Here is a 22,440-nt window from a genome sequence, read left to right as displayed (position 1 = left end):
ACTGTTTTTCCATTCTGTAAGGATCTGTCTCCAGTCTGCTTTCATGAACCCAAAGAAAGGAACATCCAAAGGCTGTGTAATGTGGGTGCTGTTCATTAGCAGACAGGTGAATGAAATGTCATTCTCACCACAGGGCTCTAAAACATATGCTGTCAAATCTGAGGACAAATTATCACAGATTACTACTTTCTTTCCTTCCATCTTTTTCAGTCTGACGACATTGATTGCATGTAGGTGCTGAAAGATCGATAAAATAAATAAATAAATAAATAAATAAACTTCGTGAGACACTCACTAAGTGTGTTATTGTCAAACTATCCTCTAGATCTATGTGAGTTAAGACAGCTGCTGGGCACATTTTCTCTCCCTGTAGACCATAAGTGGCTTGATTTATAAACAACAAATATAGGGAAAATTTCTCCCTCAGCTTCACTGGCAAACATTAGACATGTTGTTTTTGGAAGAATTACAAATGCTTTCTGAATATTTTGAATCCCTTTTTGCAAGAACTTATTTTTCCTTTGGTATCTGAGGTTCCATATATTGCTTGCTAGCACATCATCTTTGAGTTCAACATGCAAATGTTCAACATATTCTCTGAGAATATGCTCATCAACAGCAGCTCTAATCCTTTTAATGTTGACTGCAAAGCACATACAAAGTTCAGGGTGCCATTTGATGAAACACAAGAGCCATTTATCACCTGGACAATTGCCTTTGCGTCTAGGAACTTTACATCCTTGTCTGGCATGGTATGACTTTACAATCATTCAGAGTTCCATTGGAGAGACAGGAAACCCACATTCACTCAGTTGTGACATAAAAATTATAAATTGTGCTTCTTCTTCAGTAGTATAACCTGCAAGAACCCTGGATATGAATAATTCCTTCCTTTAATTTCAATTCATTAATTAAGGTTCTCCTTGGGACATCAAAAAGTGTTTCAGCTTTCCTGTGTGGTATCTCCTCCTCCTAATGGATTGTAGTTTTTGGGCTGTAATCACATTATTGCCTACTTCTGACAGTACACTTGTACTTGCATAGTACTTTCAGCAATCTGAAAGTGATTACAAACATTGTTCACTGTCAAGAGCACACTACAGTGGTAAATGAAGTCTAAAGTGTTCATAGATATGTAAGAAACACATCCTGAGTGTACTGTGCTCCACTTTTGTTGTGGTGCAACATTTCGCAGAACAAAAAAATTCATAACCTAGGAAACGAAACTGACAGTGACACAAACAATGTTCCATTAAATGAAAAACTATGGTACTTTAAAGCATCTAAACAGTCTGAGTAATTAAAATTGTGCTGACTGACATTCACAGTGACCAGTTAAGCCTCTGAAAAAAAAAAAAAAATTCCATCAAATTTTTTTACACACTTCAGCACATCTTTACTTAGATGCTTACGAATGGTTGACATTTAAACAGGCAATCAAGGCTGCCAACCTGAAAGTGCTACATTTCATAGAAAAAGTAATTCACAAGTACACAACAAATGTTGTAGCATCTATGAACCAACAAATGTTTCTTCTCAAGTGGAGAAAGTTTGACACAATAGAGCAAAATAACCCCAAATGATGGTATATAATTTACTGTAATATCATTATCAAATCTAATGTTCAAAATTTCTTGGCTTCTGAACTCAGCTCCTATTTCTGATTGAACAACAGACAGCAGTGCTGTTGTCTTAATTCTGTTTTAGAGCATGAGTGTATTATTTGACTGTTTTTTAGCTGTGAATGCAGTATTTTTAAATACAAATTTATAGTTTTCAACACACTCATAAGAAAATCTGGATTTATATTAGAAATTTTTTTTTTCATTTCAGGAGCTGTCTCTTTCTAGCCCTAGCTAGTGATTTTTATTCATCACGTAATTAATTTCAACGTACAGGTTACTTTTTCCCAAGTTTTTGAAGAATTGGATATCCAGAATATATTTATGGTCTACAGATGAGCTCTCAACAATTAGTTTGTCATTAAAAACATCAAAATTACTTTTCCTGAAATTTCTTTTTTCTTAAGTGCAGTTGTAGAGACTTTATCTTCTTTTGGAAGCCCAATAAATAGAATTCAGAGATCACAACTACCTAAGTGTATGTAGTACTTATTTGCGTCATCAAACTTGTAGTTTGTAGTAATATTACCTACAAAAGTCACTGAGCTGCTCCTTTCTCTGGTACAAGTGGCAAATTTTCAGAAAGTTTTAGTGTTAAACTAGAATACTGAATTAAATCACAAACTCTTGTGGATTTGCTCACCTTTAATTTGAAGTCTTCTCCTATCACAGTTTTTTCTTAATTTCTTTCTAACATTTTTCAGGGGATATTGAAATTTAGCTAAGAGTAGTTTAGTTGCAGGTAGTCCTGAAATACTATAGACTGATTTAATCTTTTAACTCTACAAGGAAACTCTATAATACACTTGATTAATCTCAGTAACTGGAATTTCTCTTACTAAATAGCTAATTATGAAACTAACAAGAATGCAGGAGATTCAACATAAACTGTTGTTCCTACAAAGGCTTAAGATTATTAATATTGAATATAATGTCCATGGAGTCTTCTTTTAATGAGTGTTTATTTAAGCAAATAATATTGATTCTTACACATTCCAAAACGGGTATTAATAGTTAAGCAATTCTGGAACATTGCCCCAAACTGTGGTGCATGCATATGGCATAGTGCTTAGTATTGCTGATTGGCATGCTGTGGGTCTCCTCTTCTTGCCTGTGGGTACAAATGTTGTGCTGCCAGTGCTTATCGTGTGGCATACATTGCCACTAAATTTAAAAGGGAAAGTAGGTGGGAACACATATTTTAGAAAAGTGCACAAGGTTAGAATTTCAGCCACATGATTATTTAATTATGCACAAACTACACGCTATTAAAAACTACTTATAAAATTGTTCAGCAGTCTGTTTACCACATTTCAGGCCCATGTTGGTAGAGTTCTTAGTTTCTCCAGTCACGGTACAAAATTAAGTTCCATATGAGTATTTAAACCATTTACACGCATTAACTTTGGATCAACAAAGGATGTGAGGTGCAGAGTCTTGAACTGACACCGAGCGAGGTGGCGCAGTGGTTAGCACACTGGACTCGCATCTGGGAGGATGACGATTCAATCCCGCGTCCGGCCATCCTGATTTAAGTTTTTCGTGATTTCCCTAAATCGCTTCAGGCAAATGCCAGGATGGTTCCTTAGAAAGGGCACAGCCAATTTCCTTCCCCATCCTTCCCTAATCTGAGCTTGTGCTCCGTCTCTAATGACCTCGTTGTCGACGGGACGTTAAACAGTAATCTCCTCCTCCTCCTCCTCCTCTTGAATTGACAGAATACAATAACCAGGCACTGACATATGTGGAGGGTGAAATCAAAACCCTGAGTCTCTGGAAAGCAATGATGCAGTGCACAAGTGGTTGCTAGGTGCAGGTGAGAATCAGTTGAATATTCCATAACCGCACATGGAAATTACTGTCATGGTATTGGAAGGGATGGCCTGCAATGGCAATGTGCTTGTGTTGAAATACACTCCTGGAAATGGAAAAAAGAACACATTGACACCGGTGTGTCAGACCCACCATACTTGCTCCGGACACTGCGAGAGGGCTGTACAAGCAATGATCACACGCACGGCAAAGCGGACACACCGGGAACCGCGGTGTTGGCCGTCGAATGGCGCTAGCTGCGCAGCATTTGTGCACCGCCGCCGTCAGTGTCAGCCAGTTTGCCGTGGCATAATGAGCTCCATCGCAGTCTTTAACACTGGTAGCATGCCGCGACAGCGTGGACGTGAACCGTATGTGCAGTTGACGGACTTTGAGCGAGGGCGTATAGTGGGCATGCGGGAGGCCGGGTGGACGTACCGCCAAATTGCTCAACACGTGGGGCGTGAGGTCTCCACAGTACATCGATGTTGTCGCCAGTGGTCGGCGGAAGGTGCACGTGCCCGTCGGCCTGGGACCGGACCGCAGCGACGCACGGATGCACGCCAAGACCGTAGGATCCTACGCAGTGCCGTAGGGGACCGCACCGCCACTTCCCAGAAAATTAGGGACACTGTTGCTCCTGGGGTATCGGCGAGGACCATTCGCAACCGTCTCCATGAAGCTGGGCTACGGTCCTGCACACCGTTAGGCCGTCTTCCGCTCACGCCCCAACATCGTGCAGCCCGCCTCCAGTGGTGTCGCGACAGACGTGAATGGAGGGACGAATGGAGACGTGTCGTCTTCAGCGATGAGAGTCGCTTCTGCCTAGGTGCCAATGATGGTCGTATGCGTGTTTGGCGCCGTGCAGGTGAGCGCCACAATCAGGACTGCATACGACCGAGGCACACAGGGCCAACACCCGCCATCATGGTGTGGGGAGCAATCTCCTACACTGGCCGTACACCACTGGTGATCGTCGAGGGGACACTGAATAGTGCACGGTACATCCAAACCGTCATCGAACCCATCGTTCTAACATTCCTAGAACGGCAAGGGAACTTGCTGTTCCAACAGGACAATGCACGTCCGCATGTATCCCGTGCCACCCAACATGCTCTAGAAGGTGTAAGTCAACTACCCTGGCCAGCAAGATCTCCGGATCTGTCCCCCATTGAGCATGTTTGGGACTGGATGAAGCGTCGTCTCACGCGGTCTGCACGTCCAGCACGAACGCTGGTCCAACTGAGGCGCCAGGTGGAAATGGCATGGCAGGCCGTTCCACAGGACTACATCCAGCATCTCTACGATCGTCTCCATGGGAGAATAGCAGCCTGCATTGCTGCGAAAGGTGGATATACACTGTACTAGTGCCGACATTGTGCATGCTCTGTTGCCTGTGTCTATGTGCCTGTGGTTCTGTCAGTGTGATCATGTGATGTATCTGACCCCAGGAATGTATCAATAAAGTTTCCCCTTCCTGGGACAATGAATTCACGGTGTTCTTATTTCAATTTCCAGGAGTGTAGGTATCAGTACATTTGAGCCACGCCGGTGGGTACACCACTGGTCCTGATTGGTAAACAAGGTGCCTGCAAGTTATTTGCAAAATGTGATGCAAGGCCAACTCACCAAAATGTATCCATGCACTGCTGTTGGGAAGCCACGGGGTTGCAGCAATTATAAGTCTTTGTACAGCCCTTGGTTCTCATTAAAAATCACTTCACATTCACTGAATTAGCAATTGACACACACACATAGCTATTGTTACTTCCCTTCAGCACATGTGCACACGCATGAGAATGGTGTTGTCTCCAGCTGGGGAAAAATCTGGCAGAAGCATCCATTTTCGCATATGTTGGTGAGGGAAAAGACGCTCCTATTGGTAGCTGCCTATCATGAATAGGCTCTTTGCAGAAAGTCCAGGTGCAGCTGCATGGATAGAGTCATCTGTTAGGGCAGGCTCTGAGGATCTCAAAATTTGAAATTTAGAGGTGCCACACAGTTACCCCCTTGTGAGAGGCAGACACCAGGGTGGTGATGTATGAGTGTGGCTCCAGGGTGTCAGTCATTCTGCATCAGTTTTTGGGTGCTTCCAAATCCAGGGAGGAAAAAAGACAAACCAAGCAGCTCATGCTAAAACACTGTATCAACACTGGGAGACATCCACAAATTAGTCAACTGAATGGCTCAAGTTCTGGGAGTAAGTAGAGAAGATGTTGCAAGATGACATGGTTGAACTCTCAGAGTCCTTGGCTCTCTCATATGAGCCTCATGAAGAAGAAGAAGAAAGATGGCACATGGTGTTTCTGCATCAATTACCAGTGTCTGAACAGAGTCCTGGAAAAAGGTGTCTCTCCATTTCTGTGCACTGATGACACCCTAGAATTCCTGACAGCCTCTATGAGTTTCAAGTTATTCCATTTGGACTGTGTAATGCTCCAGTCACCTTCAAATGTATGATGGACAGTCTGCTTCATCACATTAGATGGGAGACCTTTCTTTGATATTTGGATGACAATGTCATTTTTTCAAAGACACTTGAGGAACATCTGAGCCATCCGACAGCTGTGTTGAGTGTGGTCAGACTACAGCCCTCTACCTGAATACAAAACAGTGCATCTTGTCACTCAAGAAATACAAATCTTGGGGTGCCTAGTGAATGGTGATGAAGTCCATCCTAGTCTTAAATAAATAAGAGCAGTCAAAGAATTTATGATTTCTCACCACATTCATGATCTGAGAATTTTGCTCAGAATGTTCTTGTACTATTGGTGATTCATAAAGGACCTCTGTGCTGAGGCACATACCTTGTAAGGACTACTGCAGGAAACCACCATATTTTCCTGGAATGAAGTGAAAGTCCTTAAGGAGACACTAACACCTTCTCCAGTCCTAACATTGTATTATGAGAATGCATAGACAGAACTTCACACTGATATTAGCAGGTAGGGTAGGCTGCAGTTCTTGTGAAAATTTAGGAAAGTGCTGAAAATGTGATATCTTATGCTTTGAAAGCACTCTGCAGGTCAGAGATAAACTACTCTAGGAATGAGAATGAATGCCCTTCATTTTGTCGGACCATCAACAGGTTCCAGTTGTATTTATTTAGCAAACCATTCACTGTTGTGACAGACCAACATTCTCTATGCAGGTCTGAAAGAACCTTCGGTTTGACTGGTGAGATGAGCTTGGAGGTTTCAGGAGGTCACAGTAGTATAAAAATGCACATGCAAAAACACCAATGGGCTTTCATGGGATCTTTTGGTTGATCATAGCAGAGTGGTTGAAATCTCAATCATCGCTGCATCAGATGACATTAGTACTGAACAGAGGGAAGATCCAGTACAGCTGTAAACTGTAGCCGGCCGGAGTGGCCGTGCGGTTCTAGGCGCTGCAGTCTGGAGCTGAGCGACCGCTCCGGTCGCAGGTTCGAATCCTGCCTCGGGCATGGATGTGTGTGATCTTCTTAGGTTAGTTAGGTTTAATTAGTTCCAAGTTCTAGGTGACTGATGACCTCAGAAGTTAAGTCGCATAGTGCTCAGAGCCATTTGAACCATTTTTGTAAACTGTAGAAGCCTTGAAGGAGGAGGAACTGACTAAAGGAGAATTCAAATTAATAAATGAAACATAGTATAAAAGAAACTGTGATCCAGTGCTGCAGAAATGGTTGCTTGTGATTTCATCTTATCTGCACATAGCTACCCTGAAGTATTTCCATGATGATCCAACATCTGATCATTAGGGATTGATGGAGACTCTAGAAAGAATCATATGCAAGTATCACTGGCCAGGTCTCTTCCAAGCTGGTAGACACCATATGAGCCAGTGTAAGGGATCCAAAAATGGAAGCACACGCTGCAGTTATGTCTTAGGCATCCCTGATACTAATCCTACATGCAGCAGTGCCACTCCACTGAACTGAAATTGATTTATTGGGGAAGTTCTTGAAGTTGGCAAATGGAAATGGAAATTGATGGATAATAAATAGTCTGCATTAAGTACATTACCTGCTATACTTTTAAGCTCTGCCTACTGTTGAAGCTCCAGAAATTGCAAAGTTCCTTGCAGAAGGCATCATTATGAAGCACAGAGCACCCTGTGTGATGACCTCTGTTCATGGAAAAGTTTCCCAATTGAGTGTTAGAGGCAATTTCATGTTGTGATATCACCCACATGACAACTGCCTAACACCCACAGATGAATGGTTTCACCTTTCACACTTTAATAAGAAAATGAGACATTAGCAGATAGCTCTCAATATATGTTACTATGGAACAGAGAGACTGGGATACAATCCTGTCAGTTGTGACACTCAGATACAGCACAGGCAATCCAGACAGTACAGGTTTCACATGATTATTTCTGCTCCGCTGTCATGAAAACAAAATGACAATGGTGCCCCTGTTCTCATTTCAACAGGACGATACTCAGGATTACTATATTAAACATCTCATCATCAGGACCAAAGAAACAAGACAGCTGGCTTGCATACGGACCCCAGATGCTCAGGAGAAAGACTGAGAGCACTGTAATGCCAAGCACCAGCCAATGAGATACAGCCTTGGAGGCTTGACATGGATTTTTATGCCTGTGCAGAAAGTGGGACTCAAGATTGACTTTGGGGTATATCATATCCTTTGTTGCTTGTCAGATGTCACATGAAGTTGGAGATTAAGACCTTTCATCAACAAGACAAAAGCCCAGACACATTGTCTATGTCCTATGTATGATGACTAGAACACAAGGATCTACCACCACTATCATACAAAGTACCATTGACAAGGTTCTCCAGGATGACATAGCTGGTTCCAATGAAAAATTTTGAAACAGTGGGTCGCTGTTTCTCCAGAAAGGGAGGAATGGTGTGAGCTGTGATGCATGGAGTGTGGTTTGTGTCACTAGGTGACATACTACAGGGTTCCAGTTGAAACCCGATCACCAGCAATTATTTATTATTTAGTATTTAATAGTTCATAAAAGTTCTCAAAGTATCTTATGTTTGTATATTCTGGCATATTAAATGTTTGTATAAATAGCAGAATTCTGGAATATTCATTGTTTGTGTAAATACAGCTCTCTCTGTCTGAGAGTTCAGTTCTGTTCTGGCTGAACACGTGTGTTAAAAATAAACGTGCTTTCAGTGGTAAGTGTTGCATTTCATTGATCATCCTGCTTTTGATTTCAGGCTTAACTGTGCTTGCAACAAGAAACATCTAAGGTTTCCAAACCTTCTTTGTCAGCAGCTAAACTATTGACATTTTAGTGTATCAATGCTGCAGTTTTGTGCTTGACCATGATTTGAATCACACCCTTTCAGGTGCAATCCTTGATTTACCACCCTCCCAATAACCCCTCCTCTCCCCAAATATAACAGTAGAATCTCTAATTAGCTGAAGTAGTATATTTAAATGGCAATAGAAGTTTTACCTCCTTGTCAACAATTTCTGTACCATAAAAGAACTTATGAGGAGAAATATGTAGTCAATGTCACAACTGCAAGTGTCCAACATGTAGCCATATTGATATATAACTGACGGAACATGTCAAATTGATGTTTAACTGAACTGTTTGATGACATAATATTTATAGGAACATGTAACCAACTGATTAACTTGTGATGTGATATTACAACATTTTCCTTTTCTATTTTCTTTTATTGCAGATGTTGACAAGTCATGTACGCAATATGAATCACTACTGGTCTATCAAGAATGTGACCTTAAGTTTCATAGTACTATTTTGTTTTGTACAAAGCTGTGGATGTTTTTCAGAAATAAAAATAGGTAAGTACATTGTAATTTGTGAATAATAAATTATCTGATAAAAAAATGAAGCACCCAGAAGGGGAGGAGGAAAAGAAATGAAACTTCATGGGTTGGGATGGCACGTGATGTTATTTCAGTGATAGCAAAATTGAGTCAAATTATGAAGAACTTCTTAGTATGGGCCCACTTATCAGCATGAGATTGCACCACATCTAGCTTGGGTGTTTGCACTGATTCAATTGGTAAGGGTGTCACAAAGCTGCTGTATCCTCACCTGACACAAGCTGGCCCACGACTGTTATAACTGGTCCTTGGTATCCTGGATACAGGCACTGGAATGATGTTGAAATTTGAGCTGGTACCACTCATGTTCTATCATGATCAGTACTGGACATATGGCTGGTCACAGGAGTGTCTCATCATCACTCAGACACTTCATAGAGACAACTGCCATGTATGGGTGAGCATTCTCCTGTTGAAGAATGGTACCACAATTCTCTCTCATAAGTCTCAAAAACATTGGAAGAATCAGGCTTCTGTGCAGGCCGCCTCTATACTTATGGTGATTTGGGAGTAGTTCAGAATTGTAATTCATCACCGAGCACAATGCAATGCTGTTCATTAGCAGTCCATTTCCCCTGGTCATGGCACCAGTCCAAACACAGCCATTTGTGTTGTGATTTGATTTGATTTATTGAGCACCCGTTTTATCATGTACAATGATATGGGATTTGTCATATGTTACATACAGAAAAAATATGAATAACAACATATTATGTAAAAAATATCAGTGAACAATCTGAATTAAATATATGGGCAAAAACAATTATAGCTTACATGATATAAATTTGTAACAATATAGGACACAAATAAGTTACATATATTCTGTGTATAATGGACAGCAACAAGAAACAATGATTATAACACTCTATATTGACAAATTAATTAATTTTTGTGTGTACATAAAAGAGTCTACCCCACGACACAAGTTTGTATATGAGTGACTTATAAGATAGGTGAAGGCACGCTATCTTTCTGAAGAATTCATGTATTCACTAACACTGTAAAAACTATTACAAATTAATATTCTTTTGAGTTCTCTTTTAAAACTGCTCAGCTTCTTAATCCTTTTAATTTTTCAGGGAAGAGCACTATAGAGAATTTTCGGTTGGTATATTGCACTCTTGTTGTACTGGGCTTTCTTATGCACTTCTCTGTGAAAGTCATTACTCTGTCTTGTTGTATAGTCATGGAACTCACTGTTTAAAGAAGAAAACTGGGGGTGAGACTTCAGAAAGCATATACTTTCATAGATGTAAATGGATGGAAGAGTCATGATTTTATATTCCTTGAAAAATTCCCTACTTGGATCTCTAGGTACAGTTCCTTTTATGATCCTTATCGCTCATTTTTGAATAATAAAAGAGCATTTTGCCTGACTTGAATTGCCCCAAAATGTGACACCATATCACAAAAGACTATGCATAAATGCATAATATGTACACAGTACTGTTTAATCACTGCAGCAATTTTTGAGCATTCTAAATACATAGCAACATTTACTTAACTTTTTATTGAGCACATCTATATGCTTGTCCCACTTTAGATGCTCATCTAACCAAATTCCTAAGAATTTTTTATTTGGCGTTTGTAGTATATTCTGTCGGCCTAGCTTCACAGTTATATTGGGCTTCACATTATTTGAAACATGTCTGTAATTCATCCATAATGTTTTTTTCTCATTCACAAATAAACTGTTGTCCCTGAACCATTTACTTGCTTCAACTTTTGTTGTTTCAATTTTCCTGTTAAGGTCAGTCTCACTCTGAGCTTTAATAAAGAGACTTGTATCATCAGCAAAAAGTACACAATCAGCTTGTGTTAAATAGTTTGGCAAGCTGTGATGTTAATGACAGGCTGTGCAAGGGACAGTGATTCCCTAGTACCGCTGCTATTAATTTCTGATCAACAGTGTAGGATGACACAGAATATTTCAGTGAGTTATTATCTGTTCTTGAATGGCTGGCACCAATTTTAAGGATTACAAAGAGCTTGGTGAACAATACAGCAGACCTCCCTTTTGGTGGTCAGACATTGTCTACCACAACCTTGACGAGTATGCCTGCCCTCACATTTTCACCCAGTCCAACATCAGGCCACTGTCAAATCTGAATGTCCCAAAAATCTGGATATTGCATGACTTGACCAGCTTGGTAAATGGAGACCCACAATGAGGTGCCTTTTAAATTCTGCCAGGTGCTGATAACATAGCCTCACAGAAGATTACAGCATATCCATATCATTTACAGTGACCATTCAACATCTGCTACTGTTCATGCATCTTAAATACCCTATCAGGAAGGTAACAACACTGAACTCAAGCAACACTAACACACTGTGATGACTGTTCTATCTGTCAGGGAGAATTGCAACTCTAATCATTTATATGCCTGCAAAATGTGTGTACATGTGTGAAGTTACATTGACATCCAACCATATCAGGCAGTGTATTTGCCTTAAGGTATCATGGTTCAGGAAGGCTGAGATCTATTTTAGTAAATACATATTTCTACTATCGTTCTTACAAATATAAGCATTGTGCTCTTCTTATGACAGGTCTTCATCCACATTATATCTAAAAAATTGTTTATTTGTCGAACACTGGAACATCCAGGTAGGAATATCAACAATGTAGGAAAAGACAGATTGCTACTTACCATAAAGAAGACACGTCAACTTACAGACAGGCACAGTTAAAAGACACTCACTTCAAGCTTTCAGCCATTGCCTTTATCACTAAAACACACACACACACACACACACACACACACACACACACACACACACACACACACACACGAGCACCAACACCAGCATCTCGGTCCGAGATGCTGGAGTTGGCAGTTGTGTGTGTGTGTGTGTGTGAGGTGTGCTTGCCTGAGTGAGTGGTGTGTGTGTGTGTGTGTGTGTGTGTGTGTGTGTGTTTTACTGATGAAGGTTGTGGCTGGAAGTTTTTCTTGAGTGTCTTGTAATTGTGCCTGTCTGCAACTTGACGTCTCTTCTTTACGGTAAGTAGTAATCTTTCTTTTCCTACATTGTTGATATGCCTCCCCAGGGTTTCCATTGTTTGATTTGTTTATTTGTTTTGATGAATACCAGTGGAGGTATAGATGGAATCACATTTGTTATATTTAGATTATATTAAAGAAAGAATTGCCTTGTCACTGAATTTCTTTATTTACAAGTAGCTTAGTTGCAGTAAGATACATTGACACAATATTATAATTTACTGATTTCAGTACTATTGGAAGCAGTTTGCCTATCACTGCTGCACCTGACACAGGATGTATTATCCACATAGCTTATTATCTTGTAGTTTTGATGTTCATTTAAATTATTTTCATACACAAGGAACAGAAAAGGCCCTAATATACTTTCTTGAGGCTACATTGAAGTATGTTGTCAGTTGATTTAGTTGTTAGCATTACTTTTATAAGTTAGATTAAGACACTGTTTCCTGTCTTTTAAATAGGAGGTATGTAGTTTTAAGAGTGCTTCTCTCATGCCATATTCTTCTAATTTATGCAACAAAGTGGCATGATTCACAGTTTCAAAAGCCTTAATCATATCTAGGAAAGTGCCCTATTACTTTGTCACCTTTAAGCAGTTTGTTTAATATTTCACATGTGAAAGTTGATACTGATGTTTTGGTAGATCTTCCTTCTCTAAAACCATGCTACAGACTGTTGAACATATGATGTTTGATGAAATATGTCTCAGCTTGTTTTAATATTACTTTCTGTGGCAATTACCTTTTTATATGTTAGTGGAATTTCAGTGGTTTTCAAGAAGTCAGGGAATTCACTATGGAAGGGGGAGGTATTTATTAGGTGTGTCAGAGGCTTAATTAATTATCTTGGCAACTTAGCTGAAATAAGATCTCAGCTGCAAGACATTTTAGCACACTCTGTAGAGATGATTGCTAGGAGGTCCATCTTAGTGATCCCTATAATGAGAAAGGGTTGACTAATGTTTTGAACATTAAAATTGGGTGCCTAGTCTTGTACTTCATTGGTGCCAATTTTACTGAACTTTTACATGGATTCCTCACACACTTCTTTTAGGTCATTTCATAGTTTTCTTTTAACATCATGCAGTTGTGTCCGTGATATTGCTGTTTCTCACAGCCTTTATACATTATTTCACCAGCTGTTTTACTAGCACTCCTGGGGCTTCTTATTTGACAGGCATATTTCTGAGCTTGAAGGCTAGCCAAGAAGTCTCTGTGTTTTTGTCTAAGTAGGTTTTATTTTGTTAAAAAATATTGGAATTTGGTATCTCTAAAGCAAATATCTTCTCTTTCAGTTCAGTAGTTTCAGGAGGGAATTGCCCCATTCTCTTATTTATGGCTGTGTTTTTTACTGCAGGATAACAGGATAAATTTGGTTTGAAGTTCTATTGAATAACTTATACAACATCACCCATTTATTTTTCACTTCAATTGTTTTGTATGCTGGTTCTCATTTTTTCATTCGCTAATGGCTTCTAAAGTTTTGCATGAACAAATTTTATTTTATATAGAGGGTGCAATACCCTAATATGTACACACATCAGTGTGTTGATTGTTTTTTCTTTGCATCAAAAGTCTTTCCACAAACACATCGCAAACTATATGATTTGATCTTTTTGGCATGATTGTAACTGCACCACTATATGGACTACACCTGTCAGTATAGACTAACCATTTTGCATCCATGCATCCACTCTGCAACACCTGACCTGCTGCCCAGGGGAAAATAAGCATTAATGGCATATTATTGCATAACTAAGTCAGTATATAAGTAAATAACTATCTCCAGAAAGTGTAACTCAATTCTGCCTTGGTTTTCCTTCTTGTAATGTGACATAATGATCAGACAAATATCTCCATTTAATGAAATGTTTATTCTTTCTGAGGGAAATTCTTTTCTCACTGACCTTGCACTCATAGTCTATTGTACACTAGTTTGTATGGACATTAGTGGAAAAAAGGGTGAACAGGACTGGAAAGTACCCTTGATTTTTTTGGTTTCTTTATTGCAACAGCACACAATTACATAAAAATTAACATGGGACATCAACACAGTAAAATTAAATAGCAATAACAATGGACACAGTGGAAATAATTCCTATAGCACACAATATTATCACAGATCTGAAGGTTTCACTGAGTGGCAAGTAATGAATTATAAATGTCAAAAATTATATATAGCTGTTCCATGCCTAGAAAATACAAAAAAAGAAAAACTTATGGGCATGCATGTCATAAACTACAGCAATCAGGCAACACGTAGCACACTATCCACTGTGATACAAATGTTACGGAGAATTCTGTGATGTGGAAGTAGCCTACTGATCCCATGGAACTGCCAGTGGCAGTGTGAAAAATATTTATCTCAAATTGTTCCATATGAACAAAATTCTAACACTCTATGACTAGTGCCCAGCAAGGTTTTTGCAGATTTGCGCACTCGTTGTTTGGCTGAAGCATGCAATACAGACTCAGCAGCACTGTCTTCTGTAACTGTAAATGTTTAGGATACCATCACTGCACCTTGCGGCAAGACCCATCTTGAAGTGCATACAGCACGAAAGACACTCACTATAAAACATTTTCTTGATCGAGTGAGCATGTCAGTCACTTGGTGTTGGCACAGGATCAGCTGGTCAGGGAGATATTCCATCACATACTTCTCTCTTAAAAACCTCTGAGGCTGCTTCAAGGCAGTACATGATGAACTACTTTGGTTTGCTTTGCTCATGGCTGATCCATGTCATCTGCTATTGTTGCCTGCTGAAGCACACATGTGGCAAGTGCACATACAATGTAGTGCATTGTCAAATTTCTGTTTGTGCCAAATACAGAGGGGTCCAAAAAAATGTATCCACTGTTTAAAAGTCCATAACTTGCAAACTAATTGATGGAGTTATCTCATTTTTGGTGAAGGTGTAGCTTAAAGTACAACTTAAAGATAACACTGTAGGTGTTCAAAATGGTAACCATTAACATCCACACACAGACGATGCCACTGATCTGCAGCACGAACTACTGACTGTAATGGGTTCAGTTGGATATTTGCACATGAATGTACGATGGATTCTCGAAGTTCATCCAATGTGCATAGCTTTTGTCAATAAACGATGTCCTTTAGTGTTCCCCACAGGTAAAAGTCCAGAGGAGTTAGGTCTGGGGAACATGGTGGATACTCCACAGCACCTCTATGGCCTATCCATCTTCCTGGTAGATTTTCATCGAGATACACCCTAACACGATTTTGATAGTGGGCTGGGGCACCATCTTGTTGAAAGTAAACTCTTCTGTCTCCATCCAAGTCTTGGATGGCAGGTAAAATGGATGTCTGAAACTGCTGAAGGTAACCCTCACCGGTAACTGTGCCGTCAAAGAAGAATGGCCCAATCAAGCCCTGGTAAGACAACCCACACCGCACATTTACTCCTGGAAAATTCACGGCTCTGTCTACATGGATGTTCAGATTTTTGGTGGCCCAGTAGATGCAATTGTGAATTTGTCAATGTTGATAAATGACACACCAGGCTTGATGATCACTGCTGCAACCATATGAAAAGTTTCAATAATGCAGGAAGAAATCACCAAGTATGATTACTTTCCTCTGTATGACTTGTTTTAGGTTAGAGTGAGATTGGGAAATACAAGCTGTGTCCCGTTGTCTTTCCACATCTTCACTATCAAGCTATGTGGTAACATTATTGGGAGTGGCATCACTCAACTCTCCATCAGCATATTTTTGTTGACCACATTCATATTAGATTTTGTATCTGTCTGTTTTTCAGAACAGGCTGAACTATCACACAGATGTTCATGTGTATTAGCACCAGTGACTGACATGAGACGTAGCCATCAAGTTTTAATTATCACCTCAAAAAAATCAAGCTGTGACCATGGAACTTGATGATGATATTAATTTTTCTCTACTTTTTTACTTTACCCCAACAGTCTCAAAACATCCTCAGCACTATATTGCCCAATTTTGTCCCATGTTTCTAATGTTTGCTGTGACCCTGTGTCCTGGGCTCACAAAAATACACCTGTCACTTGTCCATGACGATTACACAATGAAAGAAGTCATGTGAATTGTCCTGGCAAAGCTGAAACAATTGTGCTTCTGCCTTGGTTCAACTGGAATTTTTAATGGAATTACAGTGAAATGAACACCCTTAGCTGCTTACAGGTGTTGACATGTCAATGGGGAGAGATGAAAATGTGTGCCCTGACCGAGACTTGAACCCGGGATCTCCTGCTTACATGGCAGACGCTCTATCCATCTGAGCCACCGAGGACACAGAGAATAGCACGACTGCAGGGATTTATCTCTGGCATGCCTCCCGCGAAACCCACATTCTCAACGTATTTTCCTGCACTACATTCGTAGTGCCCCCACTCATTATACTCATTACTTGCGGCGCGTTGCCGATTCCCGTAAGAGTTCGGGCACTGTTTGTGTATCCGCACAGAAGAGCCTTAACTATATATATACTAAGATGGTATCTGTTCTTTCGGACATGTACCATCTTAGTATATATATATTTTTAATGGAGGTGAGCAGTAATGAAACCCATTGGGTCGTGATGATTACCATGTTCAAAAGTCATGGAAGATGTTAAAAACTAATACTATTGCCTCAATTGTGATACATTGGTATTTGATCAGCACAGTCTCCATTTCTCTTGTGATAACCAGTTCTTCACAGAAAAATGGTCTACCATTTCCTTCTTTCTCATTCAGACTTGTTTAATCACACTGGAGCATTTGTAACACTATCATTGTGTGATATGATGGCGTATTGTTGCTGTACACTTCCACCAGCCCAGCATGGATTGCTGAATCATGGTTCCCTGTAAAATGCAGAAAATAAATAATTATATAATAGTTTACTCTATCAGTATGCTGTGTCATTTTGTTTTGCTTGCTCTAGTAGCATGCTTCATTACTGTGGTTCAGGGATTTCAGTCAGTACCTGGGCTGCAGACATGTACCTGGAAACAAACAAAAAAATAAATATCTGACTTAATTTCTTTTACAGATGATAAGCAAAACTTTATGATTACCCCTTTTATGATATTAAGATAAATGCAAAGGGCAGGAATGTTCCAGATCAGCTGTTCTAGATATCACTTGAAAATATTGGGGGTGATGAAAATTCAAAATGGCAGCCTTTGATAATGATGTAAGCAGGTTGGAGTGTTTGAAACTAACACCTGTTCAGACTCTGTATGGTAATACTGCCAGAAGTACCCATAGTTTACTGTTTATCCATATACTTTGCTATACTAGAGGATTCTTTTTCTACTGGCTTGTTTTCAGCATTGAAGGGAAGGGAAAGTTTCTATGATTCTTGGCAGTGTGTATTTTGTTTGAAGCTTGGATACTGAGGTCAGTTTTCCAAAAATTGCAGCAAATGTGAGACAGTGTAGTCAACTGGGACAATGAAGCTGTACAGGTGTATGTGGATGCATATATTGTTATTCTTGGGTATTCTGTAGTTCTGAAGAAGGATTCATTTGAAAGCTACTAACATTTTCCTTCTTTTGAATATTTCTTGAGTGTTCAGCCAGTTGGTATTATCCAGAAGGCATGATATTTCAGCAAGCCAAAGTCTTGGCATCTTCAGGTGTTCCTGATGACTGACTGTCTTCTGCTGGGCCCACTTTCATGTCCCATCCTCCCCACCCATGGTTTGTAGCTGGCCATCTGTGCTGCAGTGGTGGGGGAAGTGCATTGCTGGGACACAATCTGAAGTCCTCAGTCCTGCTGCTACCACTGGCAGATGTGGATCTCTGCTGGAGCAGCAATGATACATCCTCATCCTCTTTGTTTGCCATGGCAGGAAGGGATTTCCACACAGATTGCCATTGTGCTTTGAATGGTCAAAGCAAGGCGTGGATCTCAGGTCTTTCTTAACTGAAAACCATTGTCTTTATTTATTAAATCATCTCATAGCTGTATATTTACAGCCTCTTTTAGAATACAGTCACAGAGGGTAATATATTCATGGGAAATCCAGTGCTCTGCCACAGTGGACTTTCTCGGCTGTTGGTTGGCCATGTGGTTTGCAGAAATCTTGTGCCTTCTGGACAGCGTCATCTGGTTAGATACTCAAGAAATATTCAAATCCTTCCTACACTGGGAAAATCTAAAATCACACATTGTTACTCTTGTTTATGTAACAATTACTGGCCCACTGCCTCAACTATTTGGCGAGGTTTTACTTTTGCTCTTTATTTCTATTGTACCAAGGACATTCCATTACTACAGAATATCTGAAAGTCATCTCATTTTTATTTCTCTTTCATTATGGAGATGAATGACTTCATTAAACTCTAGTTTTATGGGGTTTTGTGGCGCAGTCACAATAGTCTTGAATGCTAATTGTGGTGGAAAAATTGAGGTATGAGTATGAAACCAATTTCTAGGTGATTCTTTGTCTCTGTTACAATGTAATAAACACGGCCTTCTGTGTAATGTTAATATGCCAGATCCATGGTAGGCAGAGCAGCTTTTCATTTATACATTCCCTACTACAGTACTCATAAACATAGCCGACACAATTTATTTCAATGATTTTTTGATGCATGTAACCATATATTGGTGATGTGATTCCAACTTAGGAAAAGAGCCTGTTTATCAGATTCTAATCGTAAATTTCAATTGAATTGAATTGAATTTTATTTGATCCTGTAAGATTACATTGTGTACAGTAAATGTACGTGTAATATAGGACATGTCAAACTATTAACATTCTTTATAACTTATTTTTCTACACCTTTAGCTTACATTTTTACATCACTGATAATGAATAACGATATATACAAATTTAATGGCATAAGTATTCTGCAACACTGTAAAACTCTTTTTCAATGAGATAGTCTTTAAGTTTCTTTGGAAAGTCATTGTGAAGTACATTATCTTGCAGGTTTTTGGGCAGACTTCTTAGTAGTCTGATACCAGAGTGCTGGGGTCCTTTTTCTAGCATTGCCAGTCAGTGGGGTATGCTCTGTACTTCATTCTTCCTTCTCGTATTGTGGGTGTGTACACTAGCGTTTGTAATCCAGTCCTCACTACCTTTTGTGATGTACATTATTGTTTTGTATATATACAACGATGAAAAAGTTAAGATACCTAAATTCTTGAAACAGTTTCTGCACGTTTCAGAGGTCTTTCTTCTTAAAATGGTCCTAATTGCTTTTTTTTTTTTTTTTTTTTTGTAAAATGAACACTCGTTTTGTCTCTTGTTTGTTTGAGTTTCCCCACACAGTCACTCAATACTGTAAGTATGGTTAGAAAAGTCCATGATACACTGTACACAGAAGGTTCTTGTCTGACTACTGTGATAGCTGCATCATTAAGAATATGACATAGCTCAGTTTCTTACAGACATTATTAATATGTTTTTTTCATTTCAGTTCATTATCCACAAGAATACCTAAGAATCTAGCAGATTCTACTTCTTCCAGCCTTGTTCCATCAACCTCTAAATCCATGTCTGCAGCCTTTTCCTTGTTTTTAAACACTGCATACATAGTCTTTTTTAGGTTTATAACCAGTTCATTTTCCAACAGCCATTGCGCTCCGACATTTGCAGATATGTATGCTCTTCCCTCAAGCTGTTCCATATTTTGGTCACTATTTAGTATTGTCATGTCATCAGCATACAATATTTTCTTTTCTTCTTCCTCAACACCTATATCATTATCAAACACATTAAATAACAATGGCCCCATTACCAAACCCTGCGGCACTCCATATTTGATGGATTTGGTTTCTGATTGGTACGAGTTTCCTAATGATACATACTGCTTGCAGTTGCACAAGTATGATTTTATCCATTCACCTGGTTGCCCCCGAATGCCATAGTTGCTTAATTTTTGTATCAGCATTTCATGGTCAATGGTGTCAAATGCCTTTGAAAGATCCAGAAACATTGCAGAGACAACCTTGTTCTCATCTAAGGACTGTAAAATGTATTCTGTTAGACTGGCAATTGCTGATTCTGTAGATTTACCCATTCTGAAACCATGTTGTGAGGGTATGAGAATGTTATGTTTGTCCAAATAGTTAACTAATCTGGTATATATAAGCATTTCTAGGATTTTTGAGAAACCTGATATCAGTGAAACTGGTCTGTAGTTGTTGGGATCATCCTTATACCCTTTCTTGTACACTGGCACTACCTTCGTTATCTTCAGTTTTTCTGGAAAAATTGCATCTCTGAAAGAACAGTTTGCTATGTTCAGCAGTGGTGTTATTATCTCCTCACATACCAGCTTTATTACATGATTTGATATTTCATCATCACCAGCTGATTTCTTGGACTTCAGTTTCTGTATAGTTTTCCGCAATTCATCTTCCGTGACTGGTCTTAAGAACATAGTACTGCATGATCTTTTTGGTACCTTAATACCCTTCTGTTTTTGACTATTTCCTTCCAATTTTAAGTTTTCTAGTACACTGATATAGTTATTATTCAGTATGTTTGCTATTTCCATACCATCTGTGACCACTGTGTTGTCTATTTTAATTGACGTAATACCTTTTTCTTTGTTTGACCCATCTTTTTCCTTTCTTTCAGCATTGATTGCATTCCAAGCTGCCTTTGCCTTGTTTTCTGAGTTCGCTATAGTGGTATCAATTGCTCTTGCTTTGGCTTCTCTTATTGTTTTTCTATACTTCTTTTTTAACATTTTATAGTTTTCAGCTTCGCCCATTCGTCTCACATCCTGAAGCTTCCTTCGCTGTTCTAGTATTTCACTGGTAATCCACTGTGTTTGATCTTGCTGCCTTTCTTGTCTCTTTACTTTGGGAAATGCTACATTAAAATGGTACTTAATTGTTGAAATAAATGCATAATATTTTTCATTTACACTCTGGGCCTGTACGGTTTCATTCCAGGTTTCCTTACTTAACATTGTTCTAAAGATGTTGATATTTTGTTCACTGATGATCCTAATTTGTTTGGTTGTTTGTTTTGGTTCTGATACTGTGTCATTACTTCTGCAAAAGCTGATTAGTTGTCCATGATGATCAGATATTTCTGTCTGAACTACATGTGACTCATAGTTACACATATTAGTAATTATGTTGTCAATAACTGTCTCACTTTGTGAAGTCACTCTTGTTGGTGCAGTTATTGTCACTTTCATGTTATGCTGTATTAACAATTCTTCAAAATCCTGTCTTATTTTTGTGTCTTTTCCAATGTTAATGTTGAAGTCTCCACATATAATAAGATTTCTCTTCATATTCATTCTCAATAAGCTAGCAATTTTTTTAGAAAGATGCTGATATTGCCACATGGTGACCAGTACACACAAAACACTCTAAAATCCTCTGCCACTATACCAGTAACTTCAAAGTCTTTTTCTCTAGCTATGGGAAATGTAGCAGCTTCACTGTTTACATTCTTTGATAGAGTACCTGTTTTAATATATATACAAATGCCACCACCCTTATATTTAGATCTGCAGAAGTAACTAGCTAGTTTGTAGTCCTTTATTGCAACATTATTTATTTTACTTTCAGTTAGTCCATGTTCACTTATGCATAATAAGTCTGGTCTTACTTCACTCAGGAGTACTTCTGCTTCTAATTTTTTGTTACCAAAGTATTGAATATTTTGGTGAAGTACTTTTATGTAATTTTTCTTTTGTTGGTTTACATGTTGTGAGCTATATTCTGGGGCAAATTCTTTAGTATCGTCTTTTTTTGTATGGTGCTTATATTTTTCTTTTCCAGCTGGAGTGTATGATGTTTCACCCCCTTCAGGCCATATTAGTTTCCCTTGCATCTAATGATTTTGCAGACATCTGCAAACATTCTGCTGAAAGTTACAGACCCCAGTCTATTTAAATGCAAGCCATTCTTCGCTAGTGAGTTTTCACACAGGAATTTGTTTGGGTCTATAAAAATTGCCCCAAGACGATCACGTTGTTCTTTAAGAGCACAGTTTATTTTGGCGATATATTTTTCACTCACCGACTTTCTGTTTATGATTCCGCTAAGTATCAGATGAGATGCTGCATACATATTTCTTGCAGAACGAATCATGTTTCTTGTTTCGTTTGCCATTTCTTCCTCACTGCTGCTCCTTAACGAATTCGTTCCAACATGTATAAATACCCCTTTATAGTTATGTCTGGTTTCAGAATCTGGTTCTGTAGAATCT

The 22,440-nt window shown here is 39.1% G+C and overlaps 1 protein-coding gene across 1 annotated transcript in view; it reads left to right on the top strand.

The window, feature by feature from the left end:
- Positions 1–22,440, top strand: part of LOC124721723 (glutamate receptor ionotropic, kainate 2-like) — a 541,952-nt gene that overhangs the window by 177,960 nt on the left and 341,552 nt on the right. Inside the window, exon 2 of the mRNA XM_047246817.1 lies at positions 9,097–9,217. Within this exon, the coding sequence (XP_047102773.1) occupies positions 9,097–9,217 (121 nt within the window). The remainder of the gene's footprint in view (positions 1–9,096; positions 9,218–22,440) is intronic.

Source organism: Schistocerca piceifrons, chromosome X (assembly GCF_021461385.2).
Source record: "Schistocerca piceifrons isolate TAMUIC-IGC-003096 chromosome X, iqSchPice1.1, whole genome shotgun sequence".
Lineage (NCBI taxonomy): Eukaryota > Metazoa > Arthropoda > Insecta > Orthoptera > Acrididae > Schistocerca > Schistocerca piceifrons.
The sequence above is the reverse complement of the archived record's forward strand: the minus strand, read 5'-3'. Positions and strand labels throughout refer to the sequence as shown.